The 18893-nt window shown below is 43.7% G+C and overlaps 3 protein-coding genes and 1 pseudogene across 3 annotated transcripts; 2 read left to right on the top strand and 2 right to left on the bottom strand.

The window, feature by feature from the left end:
• Positions 1-1902, top strand: LOC137794213 (putative methyltransferase DDB_G0268948). Its single transcript, XM_068590903.1, has 6 exons — positions 1-108; positions 343-503; positions 748-961; positions 1070-1173; positions 1346-1483; positions 1751-1902. Exons 1-6 carry the CDS (start codon positions 1-3, stop codon positions 1839-1841), a joined length of 816 nt encoding a protein of 271 aa, XP_068447004.1. The 3' UTR covers positions 1842-1902.
• Positions 1903-4161: 2259 nt separating this feature from the next.
• On the top strand, positions 4162-6392 carry LOC137794233 (uncharacterized). The gene is made up of 6 exons (XM_068590950.1): positions 4162-4269; positions 4819-4979; positions 5348-5561; positions 5671-5774; positions 6008-6145; positions 6302-6392. The coding sequence occupies exons 1-6, from the start codon at positions 4162-4164 to the stop codon at positions 6390-6392; spliced, it is 816 nt and encodes a 271-aa protein (XP_068447051.1).
• Positions 6393-8874: 2482 nt separating this feature from the next.
• On the bottom strand, positions 8875-12998 carry LOC137794304 (ATP synthase-coupling factor 6, mitochondrial-like; annotated as a pseudogene).
• A 185-nt stretch (positions 12999-13183) lies between these two features.
• Positions 13184-18390, bottom strand: LOC137794088 (receptor activity-modifying protein 1-like). Its single transcript, XM_068590698.1, has 3 exons — positions 18256-18390; positions 16578-16716; positions 13184-14305 (listed from the first exon to the last, which is right to left on the bottom strand). The coding sequence occupies exons 1-3, from the start codon at positions 18308-18310 to the stop codon at positions 14050-14052; spliced, it is 450 nt and encodes a 149-aa protein (XP_068446799.1). The 5' UTR covers positions 18311-18390; the 3' UTR covers positions 13184-14049.
• Positions 18391-18893: the final 503 nt, after the last annotated feature.

Genomic DNA, 18893 nt, shown 5'->3' on the forward strand with positions numbered 1-18893 from the left:
ATGGCCGTGCGCGCCTTTGAGGGCAAAGACCATGCAGCTGCTTACCTGCAGTACCGAGTGGCTCCTGACGAATTGATCCACAGGATTATGAGCTACATGCAGAACCAGGTTAAGTGTGCTTGTTGAAGTTTTCAGGCTGCAGCGTGCTGTTCTATGTATCATGTCACACCTCTGAATATGTTGACTCGAAAAAGTTGGAAAGTATCCCATGCTCATAGAAGAGGGTCAAGTTGCACGTTTGAATACCTGAGATGGTGTCGTGCGAGGAGAGCTGCAGGATAATGTATCTCAGAAGCAAACCAACCAGTTTATGATTAAAAGGCACGACTCCACTGCTTTTAGGCACCGAACCGCTTCAGTCTGGCTCTGGATGTGGGCTGTGGGTCGGGCCAGGGGACGATCCCGCTGGCGCCGCACTTCACCAAAGTTGTTGGAACAGACGTGAGCCCCGCTCAGCTGGAGATGGCTCTGACCAATGAAAACCCTCCAAATGTGTCATACAGGTGAGTTGGAGGGCAAAACAAACTTGCAGCTTTGAAATGTATATCAATCTGATGTCGAGATTTGCTTTTATAAAGATCACTAACCAAATTAGGCTGCCTTATCTTCCTGCTTCAGTGCAAGGTCGAGGAACATTTTTTACAGCGTCACTAAAAACGCGCTGCTTCAAAGTTGTCAGGAGCCGTGCAACATGGCCAACGTCACTATTTTACCTCCGCTATTTTCTTTTTTTTCCCCCGACTCCAGGGAGTGTCCGGCAGAAAAGCTGCCGTTTGCGTCCGGTGAGGTGGACCTGGTGGCGGCCATGACGGCGGCTCACTGGTTCGACCGAGAGAAGTTCCTCCTGGAGGCTGACAGGGTGCTGAGGCCTGGAGGCTGCCTGGCCCTGCTGAGCTACACCTTGGACATGGAGCTGGAGTACGGCGACGTCTCCACGACGCTCAATGACATCTGTGAAGAGGTTCATCCCAAATCTCAAATCTTAACACTTGGAGTGTGTTTTTTTATAACTATAAAAGTGGAGATGACTGTAAAAGCCAACCATTCTTCTTTTTATTGGTCTAAATAGCTTTATGCTGCCTTGCTTAACTTCAGAAACCCCTATCTTGGAACGAGCTCCATAAAGATCTACTCAGACATGTTTGACTGCTGCTCGTACCCCGACAAAGAGTGGTGAGTGCTCCAGTGTACTTCTCTTACGTCAAAGTAGTTCCTGCAAAGTGAGGAGCGGAAATGCTGTACAAACACACTCGTATTAAGTCAGACAGACACTCTGGTGTCTGGGAGTTAACTGGTGCAGAGCAGCTGTAACGCGAGCATCTTTCTTTCCTTCTTTTGTGTCCAGGAATGAGTGTCTGAAGGTGAAGAGGGTCTTGCCGCTGAGCGGCTACATCGGCATGGTGGAGTCCTTCTCCAGCTTCCAGGAACTGGTCCAAAAGGATCCTGAAGAGGCTGAACGTCTTTCCAACGCCACAAGGACCAAGTGAGACATTAACCTCCGCCTCCTCCACAAGTCTAATCTTTAACTTCTGGCTCTGAGCTCTCACCTCCACCTGCCTGCCACTGGACATTGATCTGTTAATCCGCCCCGAAATTAATTTATCACCCTCAGAAAACGGCAGTTGTGTTGAATTACGACACATTTTGCTGCTCTGCCTCTGGACGGAGTTGAACTGTTTGGTCTTGTCGGGAGTCCTTTGAGGTTTTATTGTCCTGTTAAACCGCTCTGTCTCTCCTTGTCCTCCGACAGGTTGATGTCTGCCATGAAGGTGTCTTCTCCTGACGCAGACGTCACCGTGGTTGTCAAGTATTTCTATTGGCTGGCGCGCAAACCACTCTGACTCGCTGGATCCTGGACCGCAGAACCCACCAGGTTTTAAAACAGCTGGAGGTTTCACTAAAGATGACGCAGTGTTGCCCGTCCTTTTAAAACAAACATATGCTGTGTGTCTTTTGATGTAAAGAGGTTTGATTTTCAAACACAACACAGTAATATATTGAACCTGCTGTTAAATTAACGGCAGGCTGATGAATATTGACATGAATAAAGACAGTACACCAGATGGAGCCGTGTCTCATTGAAGTTTGCGTTTAACCTCGCCGTCTTAAACTTGTACTTGTGTTGTACACATGTGGTATCACAGCTCTGCATGTACATGAGCACATCTGAAGTATGTGGTGATCACGATATCGCACGTAATGTCCCATTAATCAGAGAGTAGTCGTGCTTGTCGTCTATGTACGGACAGTAATCCCTCCTCCCCCTCCTCCTCCTTCTCCTCCTCTCCCTCCTTCTCCTCCTCCTCATCCTCCTCCTCCTCTAGGACGTATAGCTTGTAATTCTCCTGACGTCTGACTGCCTCGTCCTGTTTTATGGAGCACAGACAGATGCAGCTGCTTTTCCGTCAGTAGCAAGTGATTTGTCTCTGTTACACAATAAAAGTACATTTTCTTCTCTCCTTTCCTCGCTTTCACCACTCCTCTAAATTTATACGAAGCTGTTGATGGCCCCCCCGAGTGTCCTCCCCTCTACTTATGTGGATGCGTTCATGTTTAGGGGCCATGAGAACAGATGCTAATTAACATGTACGGCCTCCAAATTCCCTGAATCATAAACACTTTGTCACCTTCCCCTGACAAACTCTGACACGCCGTGCGTTGTTGATGTCATCCAATAAAATGGCTGTATGGATACGTTCCATTTTCATACCAATTAGAGCATTTATCACATTTCATGCCAGAAATTACAACTAACATGTGACTTTCTCTGCACAGAGCAGCATATCTGTGCTTTTAGTGCCACCTGCTGCTGTTTGGAAGCAAGTGCATGTTCAAACATCCAGATTTGTCAAATCGAAGCGTTTCTTTTTGAGATATTTTGGCAGCGCTTGAAAATAACTACACGCAATTTCGCAGAGCACGAGCAAACACCTGAGTCACCATTTATGAAGCCTCGTTCCAACATGAACAGTCATGAGGAACTCATGAGCAGTTCAGAAACACCTGCGTGGCAGGAGAAATCTGCTGGAGGGAACAGGTGCAGCAGGATGTGCAGGTGAGTGATGGAGCTGGTGAGGCGAGTGTACCAGGTGCACTGCATAAGATGATGAGGCGAGTGTACCAGGTGCACTGCATAAGATGATGAGGCGAGTGTACCAGGTGCACTGGATAAGATGACGAGGCGAGTGTACCAGGTGCACTGGATAAGATGATGAGGCGAGTGTACCAGGTGCACTGGATAAGATGATGAGGCGAGTGTACCAGGTGCACTGGATAAGATGACGAGGCGAGTGTACCAGGTGCACTGGATAAGATGATGAGGCGAGTGTACCAGGTGCACTGGATAAGATGACGAGGCGAGTGTACCAGGTGCACTGGATAAGATGATGAGGCGAGTGTACCAGGTGCACTGGATAAGATGATGAGGCGAGTGTACCAGGTGCACTGGATAAGATGACGAGGCGAGTGTACCAGGTGCACTGGATAAGATGACGAGGCGAGTGCAGCAGGACGTGCAGGTGAGAGCGATAGCTGAACTGTGACAGTTGTTTTAGCGTTCAGGAATGAGGCCACGCGCAAAAGAGTTGGATGTGTGATGTGTAACTCTTATTCGTTTTATTTGTGTTTTTCTTCACTGTTTTAATGTTTTCTAAATTGATTTTAAATCTGCCTTTCATTTTTTATTTTTTCTCGACTGTTTTAATGTTTTCCTAACTGTTTTTAAATCTGCTTTTATGTGAAGCGCTTTGAATCGCCTTGTTGCTGAAATGTGCTATACAAATAAACTTGCCTTACCTTTTAAAACAAGCACATTTTTTGAATGTCATATTTGATATTTCAATGACATAACTGTGTAAGGACCAATATGAATAATAACATCAGTGGATATAATCTAGGGCGTTGTATTAAAGTTCACTTTAAACCTTAACGTACACCAATACGTTCATTTTCTTGAATTAGCTCCCTATTTCGTGCTCATTCTCGTCAATAGCCTCCCTGTTTGCATTCATGATAACACAACAGGGGGAGGGCGAGACATCTCTCTGAGTAGCTGCTGAACAGGAATGATGAGAGGCGTTGACGCGTTCGGCAGGTGTGCAGTGCAGAGTTGTGGGCTCCAGTCGGCTGCTTTGAGCGGACAGGAGCACTCTGAACAGAAACATGGCCGTACGAGCCTTCGAGGGGAAAGAGCACGCCGCTGCCTACCTGCAGTACAGAGTCGCGCCCAAGGAGCTCATCAGCAGGATCGTGAGCTACATGAAGGAGACGGTAAGGGCGACAGTGTGGTCAGCGTGCACGCCTCTCCATCGGTGGTTCGAGGCCCGAGGCGTTGTCATTGCATTCTTGAATCTGACACTTAACCCTGAAGTGTGTGTGTGTGTAAAGAAACATGCACATCTGCGGCGTTCAGAAAGTAGGTCAGTGGGTTAAGGTGGACTGATTGTTGCGGCAAGTGTATTTGTCTTTGCTGAGGGTGGTGATGAGGTGTGTGTGAACCTCAGGGATTAGGGGAAATATGTTTGCTGTCGTCTGCAAATATTCACAGTGAAGCCGCTTGTGTGTGTGTGTGTGTGTTCACGAGCACTAACATGGAAATTGTTGCATTTAACCTTCTTTTTGTTTCCGTTTGAGACACTTGTGCGTGGGTTTCACGGCCCTGCAGCACCTCCAGGTCCTCTTTCATCACCTGAACTCCCCTTTTTCATGCACGAAGAGGAGATGAGTCACGTCGACTTGGGGGAAGGAAGACGGCATCAAACCTAACAATTAATTCTGTCGCAAAGAAAATTCTTAAGGTGTGACTCCATTGCTTTTCAGACGCCTAACCAGTTCAGTCTGGCTCTGGATGTGGGCTGTGGGTCGGGCCAGGGGACGATCCCGCTGGCGCCGCACTTCACCAAAGTTGTTGGAACAGACGTGAGCCCCGCTCAGCTGGAGATGGCTCTGACCAATGAAAACCCTCCAAATGTGTCATACAGGTGAGTTGGAGGGAAGGTAAAAAGTGAAATGTTTGATCTGCATCGATGACAGTTTGACGTCTAAATATTGGTGCATTTTTCAAGAGCGTTAACATTCAATATTTCCTTATGGGAAATCCCTGTCCATCCAAATGCTAACGTTTCATCACAAAGCATCATAACTATCCCTTTAGAGTCGGATTTCAGTCTAAAACACATCCTTGTAAGGCTTTGCTGGTTTGATTGAAATAAGAAAACAAGGAGTCTGATACATTCCTGGTACCTCGGACCAGTAGAACAGGAGATACAGAGGTCTTCCCTCTGGTGACGGCTTCTCACCCTCACCTCTCGACCTTTCACAATGTTTTTTCTTCCTCCTCTGACTCCAGGGAGTGTCCGGCAGAAAAGCTGCCGTTTGCGTCCGGTGAGGTGGACCTGGTGGCGGCCATGACGGCGGCTCACTGGTTCGACCGAGAGAAGTTCCTCCTGGAGGCTGACAGGGTGCTGAGGCCTGGAGGCTGCCTGGCCCTGCTGAGCTACACCTTGGACATGGAGCTGGAGTACGGCGACGTCTCCACGACGCTCAATGACATCTGTGAAGAGGTTCATCCCAAATCTCAAAACTTCCCTTTCTTAAAGAATGCTGACTTTTTTTGTTGTAATTGTTAGCTTCCAGGGTAAATGTAATGATTACATTTCTTCTTCTCAATAGTTGCACGCTGCCCTGCATCCCTTTCGAAACCCCTATCTAGAAACGCACTCCATGAAGATCTACTCAAACATGTTTGACTCCTGCTCGTACCCCGACAAAGAGTGGTGAGTGCTCCAGTGTACTTCTCTTACATTAAAGTAGTTCCTGCAAAAACTAGGAACACACTCATATGAAGTCAGACAGACACACACTCTGACGTCTGGGAGTTAAGCACAGAGCAGCTTGAACTTGAGCAGTTAGAGGGTCAGTATCTCAGTGTATAGTTAAGGGAGAGGAGAGTGTTTCTGGATCACTTTTCAGCCAAGACCTCCCAAATCTTTCCTCCTCTTGTGTCCAGGAATGAGTGTCTGAGGGTGAAGAGGGTCTTGCCGCTGAGCGGCTACATCGGCATGGTGGGGACTTTCGCCACCTTCCAGAATCTGGTCCAAAAGGATCCCGAAGAGGCTGAACGTCTTTTGAATGTCGCAAGAAACAAGTGAGACATTAACCTCCACTTCATCCAACATACCCCTTTAAAATGCGAGTTGTCTCTGGAGAGAATCGACCTGTTTGGTCTTGTCGGCAGTACAGGGAGTCTGTTTCACCTCCATTATCCTGTTAAACCGCTCTGTCTCTCCTTGTCCTCCGGCAGGTTGATGTCTGCCATGAAGGTGTCTTCTCTTGACGCAGAAGTCACCGTGGTTGTCAAGTATTTCTATTGGCTGGCGCGCAAACCACTCTGACTCGACTCTGGACAGCAGATCCCGACCCCCAGGTTGGAAACCGCAGCTGTAGGTTTCGCATTAAACCAAGTGTCTGAGTTGGAGATCGCTTGAAATAAAAAGGTTGCGTGTTTGCCTCTTGTGTGTTTTTTTTTTTAACACGAGATGGAGCCACGTCACTCAGTGATGGATGAAACTCCACTTTGAGCCTCATGTACGGCGCTAAAAATGTACTTTTCTTTATGGGAACTTACTGTTTCATGCCCGGGGTGAGAGAACCGTACGAGTCAAAAGGAGACGATGCGTCGTCACCACGTTTGACCCTTTTGTCCCACATCTCCTCTTCTTTAATCAAATGTTCTGTTTTCTGCTCCTTTCTTCGCTGATAAAATATCTAACAATCATATATCCAGGTCGTTGGTGTCTCCCTGAGTGTCCTCCTATCTTCAGTTGTTAATGTGCACGCAGATTGTTTCAGGTCATGACAACAGATGGTAATTAACATAAGGTGGCCTCCAATTCCCTTGAATCCCAAACACCTTCATTCCTTCTCCCGAACTTGGACACTTTTTTTTTAACCAAATACAGCATTCATGGTATTTATAACGTATTAAAGACGGCTGTTTATCATCAGCTATTACAACATGGCAATAACACAAGATAATCAATATATATATATATATATATATATATATATATATATAGACACACACAAACACACTGTTGACTTTGCCAAAAGGAAATAATGCACCTCCAGTGCAGGCTGCTGATTGCTTTAAGTGGCAGCAGCTGTGAATTGAAGGTCTCACAGCAAACATTTCAGCTGAGACAGAAGAGGAGTCAACTCGTGGAACAGACAAAGAAGCCTCTGGTAATGTAACTATTGATTTTGTTCATGGAAACTGTTTAAGGTTTATTTACATGTTTGTATAACTTTGTGCTTTTTTTGTGTTTGAAGGTTTTCAACCTAAACGGACCAACCAGCCAACAATTGAGAAACAATAAGAGAAACAATAAAGTTGGAGCTTTGTTGGAAAGAGTTGTCCCGTGTGTCCTTTGGTCCAAATGTACCAGCCAGTCAAGTTGGGCAAGAGTTGACAAAAAATACATAGCAACTTGACACACACACACAAGTTCCGATTTTTATTTGAATGGTGTTTATGTAATAAAATGTTTTTATATTCTAATTCACTGCTCCACTAGTGTTGAAGTGTAGACCCTTCTACTTGCAAAGGGAGTTCAGTGCAGTGTTTATACTGGCAGTTTACATCCCACCACAGCGGACTGCGCAACGGCATCGGGGCTGCTGCATGACGTCATCAGTACAGAAGAGACTGGACACCAGGACGCTGTTTGCTGCTGCATGACGTCATCAGTAAATGCCGGCCATGTCAACCTCAAGTCTTCCAGAAACACCATCAACACGGGAACTTTAGCACAAATTGCAATGTTGTAGCGATGCATAGTGTAGAAAGATACGAGCAATACTATCATGATTTATATACATATATTATCATATTTATCGTAGCAATATTATTATATTTTTGTGAAATACTTCACAAATATATTTTTTTGCCCTATTTTTTTTCTCCTTAACTTTATTGTAATTGTGTGTTAGGAGGACCGAGCAAAATAAGCTCTTCATTGTAAAGAATAACTGTCTTTTATCTGTGCATGTGACGGTAAAAACATCTTGAATGTAATAAAACTTTTTATATTCAAAAACCTGCTGGCAGTTATTATTGCGATCACAATAAAGATGATGGAAAAATAAAGTACATTTATGACGTACTCTCCATGAACACTTAAACTCATCTATCATGATAAATCTTTTTCTACTAATGTGCAGAATCAGTTAATGATACAAAATCCAATCAACATGATTTCTACAGATTAAGACTCCACAAGCCACCAGTGGTGGAAAAGGTTGTTACAACTTTTACAGAGATACAACTCGTAATACAACGGGGGAAATATAGAGGTACAACCTAAAGTAAAAATACATGACTACCACCAAAATGTACCATTTAAAGTACCAAAAGTACTCAAATTAAACTTCTAGGTTATGACCCAAAAACAAAGGTTATGACCAAATATGACCAAAACACAGAGCTGAGGGTCAGAGCTGATAGTGTGATGAGATAGACAACTGTGTTGCAGACTGGAGGTTGTGGGTTCAATTCTTATGCAGGTCAGTACTTTTAGGTCCAACACCCAAATGAAGAAGACAAATACGCGCAGAGAACATGTTCAAGTCTGTGGGAAGTGGTGGCGCAGTAACAAAGCTCCCGTTGGGTCAAGCGCATGGTCCCGGGTTCGCGCCTCAGATGTGAACCCCATCATGAGCCGCGAAGGGAGTCAGAGGCATGAGCCTCCTCCCCGGTTTCCAGAGAAAGATACGGAGAGGGTTATGGGTTTTGATTGCTCGACCCATGAAAAAAAACCAACACACTGCATCCTGGTCCCATCTTTTTATTACATATAAGACATGCCACACGGAGATCTACAGGTAGATCCACATGTCACATGTAAATCTACATGTGGATTGGCCGCTTCCTCCAGCTAGGAAAAAAAAAAGAGAAGAGTTAGTTATTCACCAAGTTTTGAAATGACATATTCCAGTTGTACAACAATACAAATACTTGAAATTACATTTTACATCTAGACGACAGCAATATGAAGCAACTGGCTACATCTAGATGTATTAATACAGCAAAGATCAAGGATTAAAGCTTCCAGAAAACTATTATAAACAGAATAAGAAACCCGTCCTGCTTTGTAAGTGTCACTATCTCTACGCTATAGTGCAGAGATAGTGACACTTACAAAGCAGGACACACAATTTTACTGTTCCCTCTCATAAATATTTATTCTAGAGACTCACTGTAATCTGGGTTTTTGTCTGTGTCATATACATATATATATATATATATATATATATATATATATATATATATATATATATATATATATATATATATATATATACACACATATATATACACACACATATATATATATATACATATTATACATACATACATACATATATATATATATATATATATATATATATATATATATACACACACACACACACATGACACAGACAAAGTGACTCACTGTAATCTGGGGTATTGTTTGTGTCTATACAAACAAAACCCCAGATTGTAAATATTTCTGAGATGGGACAGTAAAATTATGTGGATGAAAAAAGAAAGTCTGTATTTAAAAACAGTGACATTACGCCCAAAACTCACCAGTGAATTGGACATCAGGAAACTCGGCCAGGTGTCCTCCTCCATAGAGCCTCTCTGCAGTTCCAGCAGCTCTTCAGACACGTTCTTCTGGTAGGACGGTCCTGCATCCACAATGCCACCAGAAGACCTGCATGACCTAAGACATCAGAAGAGGAGAAGAAGATGTAAACGATTGAGCAGCAAGGACTGAAATTCATTTGTATGCTGAAGAAACCCAAAAGTAGCTCTTGTCATTTTTCTAGGCCGTTTGAAGGTTTGTATATAGATGTTGCACCAGAGACGACACTCTGAGCTTCTATCTGTTTGGATGCAGCGATTGTAAAATTCTGGGCTGATATCTAAAAGAACTATTTGTTTGCGGCTGATGATTTAGTTATTACTGTCGGGGAAAAATCAATCGTGTCACTCTGAGGAAAACATATTATAGCTTAGAAACTGTGCTATTTGCCAGATGTGTAACTGGATATCTGTGTCTCCAATTTATGTAAATAGTTAGAGAGAGACGGAGAGACAAGGTGTTTACTTTCATATGATCAAAGTACTGTTGATTTCTCACAAAACTATTAATTTCCACAACAATTACTTTGAAAAATAAATAAAGAATTGAGCTGTTTTAAAGTCACTCAGCATTTCATTACACTGGATTTAAACATACTCAAATTATATAGCATGTATAAGTATATGCATTTTACACATTTTATTTAATTATGTTCACTTCCTAGTGGAGCTGCCCAGGTATATTTGGTGTCCCATTTGATCCCTATCTTTATTTTCAAAGTATGTATTTCACGTTAGTCTACACAAGAGGTGCACGACATCAACTCACATGCTCTTGGTGTTAAAGTCCCGGATCGTGTCCAGCAACAGTTTCTGGATGGGGTCAAGCTCCTGGGCCCGCTTGGACAGGACCACGGACACCCCGAGGTTGCGGCGCAGGGTTAGGCTCACTGCGCGGAGGACAGAGGGGATAAACGGTGAAGCGCCATCTGAAGGAACAACAAGGCCATCAGGTCACGTTGGGCCTCTCAACATACACAGGAACTTTCCCAGAAATTGCAACGTTGTAGCAATGCACAGTGTAAAAAGATACAATGAGCAATACTATTATCATAGCATATTGTCATATTTATCATCGCAATACTATTATATATTTTATACATTGTTCCTTATTTTTTAACCTTAAGTTTATTGTAATTGTGTATTAGGAGGACCGAGCAAAATAAGCTTTTCATTGTATATAATAACTGTCTGTTATCTGTGCATATGACAGTAAAAACATCTTGAATATTGTTATTAACGTTAGGGAAAAGGCGCAGCCTGACATCTTACATGAGGAATTATCTACCAACGTAAAAGTTATACTGCAAATAACACTGTGGTCAAGTGAGCCCTCATCCACCGAGTGATCCGCACGCATGAAAATACATGACCCTCTATTCATGGTGTTACGGTATGGTGGTCTACGGTGGCTGAGATAGCACAAAAAGCATTCAAACGGAGTTTCCCAATTTCCAATATTCAAACAGCTATAAAAACAGATCCTTACATTTGTAAAGTAAAATTAAAATGCAGTCTTGTTTTTCCTGATCCGATGTGAGGTTCTGGGACAGGGATGTCATGTATTCAGATTGTAAAGCCCTTTGAGGTAAATCTTGTATTTGTGATTTTGGGCTATACAAAATAAACTGAATTGAATTGTTCACACAGAGATTTTACTGTACAGTTTTGGAGAAAAGTGACTTCAAAGTCAGCTTTCATGTAATAATGATATTCAAAATGTCACAATTTGCAATATTCAAACGGCTTTAAAAACAGATCCTTACGTTTGCAAAGTAAAATGCAACGCAGTCTTATTTACACTGACCCCTAATATGTCCATGTATATGGCCTTGAGACTTTACTGTACAGTCCTGCAGAAAAGTGACTTCAAAGTCAGCTTCAATGACATGATATTTATAATGGCACAATTTCCAATAAAACGTGTACACCTTCCTACACACGTTCTCTTCCTAGTGAAGCTGCCAAGGTTTATTTGGTGTCCCATTTGATCCCAATCTCTATTTTCAAAGTATGTACATTTCATGTGAGTCTACGACAAGAGGTGCACGACATCAACTTACTTGCTCTTGGTGTTGTAGTCCTAGATCTTGTCCAGCAACAGTTTCTGGATGGGGTCAAGCTCCTGGGCCCGATTGGACAGGACCGCGGACAGCCCGAGGTTGCGGCGCAGCATAGCACGGCGCGGCGTGGAGGACAGCTGGGATAAACGGTGAAGCATCATCTGAAGAAACAACAAGGTCACCCGGTCACCACGTTGGTCACGGCCATTTCAAAACAAGATTTCAACCATTGCAACCTTCAAGAGCGTCCTCCAGAAACACTATCAACACAGAAACCTTCTGACAAATTGCAATATTGTAGCAATGCATAGTGTATAAAATATAATGAGCAATACTATTATCATATATTATATTTATCATAGCAATAATATTTTCATATTATCATAGCAATATTATTATCATAGCGATACTATTATATTTTATCATATTTATTATAGCAATACTAATATCATATTTTATCATATGAATACTATTCTCATATTTATCATAGGAATACTATAATCATATTTATTATAGCATGACTATTATCATATTTTTGTGCAATACTGTTATCTGTGCTTATGACAGTAAAAACATCTTGAATCTTGTTATGCTGGACGTCCAGTCGCTACATTATATTAACGTTAACGAAAATGACATTTTACATGAGAAATTATCTGCCAACGTAAAAGTTATACTGCAAATAACGTGACGTGCTTTATCAATTAAATTAAGGAAATTTATTATTGAAGAACTCATTCGCCTCTTAAACTCGTGACGTAGCACAGAAAGACGAGCTGGTGGTTAGCTGGATCAAATTAACGTTAGCTAGCATTGCTAACGTACCTAGCTAGTTAGCTAAGCTACAGTTTAACGTCTTGGAATTAGCTAACATTACACACTTAACACGTGCCACGACGTATTGTTACTAATACTAATAAAGTCACAACACCATCGTGCAAAGTCATTCGAGCTGCTAAGTAAGGCTGAGTGTTGTTTGCTATAATAACACTTGACTAGCTTTTACGCTTAGCACCTGCTAACATGCTAAGATAGCTTTAGCAACTTGTCCTCTATTGTGCTACGAGAAGTCACGCTAACGTAACACTCACTAATGACAAGGATAACGTATTCAGCTGTATGTACAGTTGTGACGAATAGGACACAGTTACACGTTTAATAGCATTTGTTTTAAAACTCGGTGACGCTACTCACCTCGGGTCTGACACTTTCGTATAAAATCCACGTGTGGATGACGGCGGTGGATTGTGGGATTGTTGTGGTGTTCGTGGACGTCAATGTGGCGCCTCCTTTGCGCAGCGCTGCGCATATTTAGGTTGACATCAAATTATCCCAAATCGACCAAAGTAGATATATTCGAATACATATCTTGAAACCTAAATAACTTTTCATGTGTTTATCTTGTAATAATCACTCCAGAAGGCACAGAGTATAGTATGGCTGTTTGTTTAATAAACCATTGTAACACATGCACTTGCTTTTTTAATTTGGACTTTTTATACTGCAATTGTAGTTATTCCAGACATAATTTTACTGTATGCCATTTGAGCCATGGTCAACATATGTGTGACTTCAGTTTAATGCAAAGTCATTTAACCTTTGGCATCATGACATATATTTTATTTATTTCACAATTCACAAAACCTTGATACTCTTACTGTGATCCACTAAATTAATAAAAACTTTTAAATAAAAACACCCTAAATTAAAGGTCACTTTTTCTTCGTAATAGTGAGATATGTCGCCACCTAGTGGTAGACTTGAGCAGTGCAATTTCCAAGGGGCGTTTTGTGATGGTTTGAGAGGATGCTCTACACCACTATGACGTGACGCGTGAACATGAAAAGTCATATGTAACTCATTATCAATTCATAAACACCTCCATGGCATGGGAAAATGATCTCGCATCAAATATATAACAATCATATATCCAGGTCGTTGGTGTCTCCCTGAGTGTCCTCCTCTCTTCAGTTTTTAATGTGCACGCAGATTGTTTCAGGTCATGACAACAGATGGTAATTAACATAAGGTGGCCTCCAATTCCCTTGAATCCCAAACTCCTTCATTCCTTCTCCTGAACTTGGACACTTTTTTTTTACAAAATAGAGCATTATTGGTATTTAAAACGTATTAAAGACAACAGTTTTTCATCAACTATTACAACATGGGAATAACACAAGATAACAATCAAATAACAGATTATGCAAAAATCCCCTCAACATCTTTTGCCCCATGCTCCCTCATTGCCGCTCAGGAGTCCACATGAGTCCCACATTCACACGATTTGAGCCCAAATCCCTATAAAACCCCCTCTGTGCGTTTACTCCTCCACACCACCAGCGCAGTCATGAGCAGGGTGACCAGCACCGGCACGGCGATGAACGGGGCGAGGATGCTGGTGGGCGGGTCGTGGAGGAGCCGGCCGGTCAGAGCGCAGTCGTGGAAGTAGATCCGGTGGATCTGCATGAAGAAGCGGTCTACGATCTGATTGGGCCAGAAGCAGTCCACCTTCAAGGCCACCTGGTAGGTGCAGTTGGTAAGCCCCTCGTAGATCCTGCAGAGGGCGACAGCACACAGTCAGACCCCCCCGAAAGGATTTACGGAGGGAAAACTGGGATCACAAAAATCCAAATTGAACACTTTTGCAGCCGCAAAGTACGTGATGCATGTGGTATGCATCATATTTCATCATATACCCGCTTGAACTGCAATGCAAAGCATGCATGCTTGCATCCTGCAAAGTGTAAACCGGATGCAGCAGGACATCCTGGTATCTTTGGCACACTGCATTTGACATACTAAATCTTTTCCTGGCATACTCCATAGTGCGGTAGAAAGAGTATTGGAATGTGTTCCACGATGATCTTTAAGTGGTCCCTCTTATAGCTCCCAGTCTGAGTGACAGAACTTTAGGATGCACTCTTCAGGTATAATTAGGTTTGTCTTTGAAACGTCCTTTCAGAGTGAAACCAGAGGAGGGACTCCTGTTGGTCGGAAAAAAGGCTAAAGGAGCGTCTAGAATTAGCAGTCGGCCTCAACGCCGCTAAATATAACTGGTCGAGGGCAGGGGAAATGGAGACGCATACCAACGGGGTAGCACCCCCAGGAGAGCGCTGCACCATGGCTTCAGCTGCACAGCCGGAGGCCGAGTGGGCAAGTCGGCACAGGGCAAAGTCCCTTCAAGGAAAAGTCCACACAACTTTAACGTTCATCATGAATTGTCTTCTCTTTTTTTTTCCTGAAGTGTCGAATTTATTGTTCAGCGTGTCGTTTCGCTTTATTGGTTTTTTTATTTTCATGAACAGGGCAACCAACGTGAGGTCACTTGAAACTATCCGCCAGCCAAAATGACAGTAGCATCTATCATCCTGAACGCAGCGGAGCCAAAGCTGCGCTTTTCCGAACCCTTTGGAGCCCTATTCCTTAGTTCTGGTCTAAGAAAATGTGTGTTGAGCTGCCACTCTGTGAAATTGTTTTGGTCTAAAAATAAGACTCAAGTCAGGAGAGACTGCAGTGTTGTTTTTATAGCTCTGGGAAATACGGTGTGTGAAGGACGCCATCTTGCTCTCACTAAAAACAGAATATTTTTTGTAAAAAGTGTTTGGCCCTGATGAAGGCCACAAGCCAAAGGCTGGTGGTCTTACAATAAAGTTGTAAAACAAGTAAAGGAGTGAATAGAAACAAACATTCACAACACGCCAACAACAGTTTTTTGTGACTTTTACATTCTATGATATTAGATTCTATTAATCTGATTGTAAAAAATATTTTGGAGATAAAATCCAAAGTGTTAAATAGAAAATCCCTAATGTGCATCAAGACATGTCGAGACAGCTTCAACGGATATCTGAGCAACCTCCAGAAACAATGCAATTGATCTAAATTCTTCTGAATTACAAAAGCTCCCAACAAGACTTATTGGTCTCTTCCTAATTTCCATTTATCGGGTGTTGTCTTTTATCTGCTGCACTGCCCCGCTCTCTCTGGTTCGACACCATCGGGGATGGCGTCAAACATTGCTGTCAGTCCACAAACACACACACACACACACATACACACATACATGCAAAGAGCAACGCCACTAATTATGTGCCGGACCAAGAGAGGACAGTGAGCCAGGAGGGAAATCAGAGTTTTGACAGCAGCTTCTCCTGTGGGCCTCCCAGCCCCTTTCGGCCTCCTGTCTGACTCATCCTCTGACTGAAAAACACTGAAAACACACACAATATATATAGTGTGTGTGCAGTACAGTAAAAGGAGAGCGATGTGATGGCGAGTGGAGACAGGACTTGGTGGCCGTAAGGCAAACGGCCACAAAAGCAGGTCGAGGTTGTCGTCCATCCGGATCAGAGGATGAACTAAAGTCACAGCAACATATTGAGGGCAGCTTAAATCAAAGCAAACAAGTCCTCTTGGGAGAAAAGCTTACTTTCGAGGTGATGATATGAGAAGATGGCCATGTTGCCATAAGGAAAGACAGCAAGTTAACCCTTGAGTAAATGCCTGCATATTCATAGCACATCATATTACATTTCAACATTTTGGGTATGTATTTCCGGATAGAAGGTACTAAAAGAAATCCCTCATTCTTTGAGAGCTATACGTTAAAAAATAAAGCTCTTTCCACCAAATCCAACACTTCCCTTCAGCCATAAATCAATCCCATGAAGCCTTTATCTGGAACTAAACCGTGTACGCGACAGGTGAGTCTCTCTCTCTCTCTCTCTCTCTCTCTCTCTCTCCCCCTCTCTCTCTCTCTCTCTCTCTCTCTCTCTCTCTCCCTCTCTCTCTCTCTCTCTCTCTCTCTCTCTGGCAGGTGAACTCACTCCGTGGTGTCCGGCCAGCTGCACCACAGGCCCCGGTCCAGCGCCGCCATGTCGAACTTGAACTTGGCCGAGCAGAGATCGTTGATCATCCTCTCGTAGAAGCCCCCGTTGCAGCCGGACGCCGATGGAAGGACTTGAGCTGACGCACAGAAATGGAGGAGAGAGAGAGAGACACACACACACACACACACACACACACACACACACACACACACACACACACACACACACACACAAATGTGAGAGATTATCTTGGAATATGTTTGTGCGACAAATGAGGTCCCGTCTCGGCACATCGGTGATCGCCCCCCGTTGGTCCATTTCTTCCCCCGGCAGGCCGCAACTTTTACGAAGAGAAGATGATTTATTTGCAGCCAGAATCCCAATCCCTTTCTGTTTACTTCGGGGATGTGCGCTGGTCCCGCAGGAGTGTGACGCCACCGAGCGGTCCAGTGGGAGTGGGAGCTTAAGCTGGCGGGAAAAGAGCGGCGTGGAACCGACAGGTTTGTTGTCACGATGGAGGAAACATGGCCGATCTCAGTCTGCGGCGGCCTGATAAGGGCCAACTGTGGGCCTGTTGTGTTTACTCTGTCTCAGCCGGCTCTGAAAACACTCACAGGGAGACTAGGTGTGTTGACACGGGGGCTTTTTGGAGAGGAAGAAGAAGAAAAAAAAAGACGCTATACACACCGGAGAAAAATGAGAATGTGGAACATTGGTGGGACTTAAGAGGCATCCAGCGCATGAAAAAAAAAAAGCAAACATTTAGCAAAACCTTGAATGCCTATCAGCGATAAGGACATTATGTTTCACCTGTTCAGCGAACTTGGCTGCTAACCAGCAGGAAATGAAGGCCGAGCCGCGGTGGATGCTGCGCAGCTGCTCGCTGGAGGATTTCACTCCATCGACCCGCTTCCCTCAAGTGTTGTTTTTTAATATTTCGGGTATCGCCCCGGAGGAAAACACCCGTCAGTCTAACCGGAATCCTGGATTCTGACCGGCGTTCCTGGACTCAATATTTATGGATTTTTAAAAAAAAAGAAGATGATGCTCATGAATATGAGGAGGATCAAGCAGCTCTCATGTTCGGCCAGCTGCTGAGTCCTCAGGATGACGCATCATCTGGAGTTCTAGTCCTCCAGAGGGAGACGGATATGTTTCACATCCACTCAAGAACTGTACTTAGTACACTTCTGATGTACTTGTACTTCACTATTTATATTCCACGACGAATGAGTATTATATACACATTAGCTTGCAGTTTAGTGTATAAAATAGCTTCAACGCCACCAACATAATAAAACTCTGGTTATATCATAAATAGTATGACAGTCAAAGTGAAATTGTTCTATACGTTTTGCTTTTAACACACAACGTTTGTATCTTATACAGAATAATATACTTTCTCTGAAGTTAACACATATGGATTCAACTAGAAATACATGATTGAATGAATAGACAACACTCTCAGAGCTCAGTCGTCTCTCAAATACATGCTTGCGTTAAATACTTAATACAGGGCGCTCATATCCATTGTAAAAATAAACATGTCCTTTGGAAAATGGATACATTTGCGTGACCCCCCCCCCCCCCCCTCCTCACACACACACACACACACACACACACACACACACACACACACACACACACACACACACACACACACACACACACTGACCTGCCACCAACAACACAAGCCCCGCTCTCAGGAGCGACGCGCTCTCCAGAGCCATGCCGAACTCCTCCAGGACGTTTAGCGCGCTCTGCTCCCTCCTTTAGGGGGTTCCAATGAAGCTGTTTCCTTCTTCCTCCATGTGTCACAGCCACTGCCCCCCCCCCCACCTCCCCCTCCAAACACATACACACACACACACACTCACGCGCGCGTAAAAGCCCCCCTGACCTTCGGCGCAGGCACGCAGCAGCCCCTCCCCCGGCGCGCGGCCCTAATCATAGAAGCTGCGCGTGTCATCTGATCGGCGCTCAGAGGGACGCAACAAAGTCAGAGCCCCAAATGAATGCCAGTCATGGTGCACCAGGCCTCTGGTTCACAGCGGTGGTACACACGTATCACATCTGCATGGGATTAACTAAATACACGTGAAGTGCCCATGAGTTCATTTTAAATTGTACTTATAAAACCACACTTGTAATGTTGCATTCCGACACTCCTCCTCTCGTATACTTGGTCAAACATGAATACATAATGTATAAACGTGGCATGACACAGCTGGTTAGGATAAGGGTTAGGCTCACTAGAAAGTAAAACACTGAGTCCTTAAACTTATGCTACATTACTTCATTTTTTTTTCCCAC

The sequence above is a fragment of the Clinocottus analis genome, unplaced genomic scaffold, assembly GCF_023055335.1.
Source record: "Clinocottus analis isolate CAN_PGR_092001 unplaced genomic scaffold, fCliAna1.0.p SCAF_24, whole genome shotgun sequence".
Lineage (NCBI taxonomy): Eukaryota > Metazoa > Chordata > Actinopteri > Perciformes > Cottidae > Clinocottus > Clinocottus analis.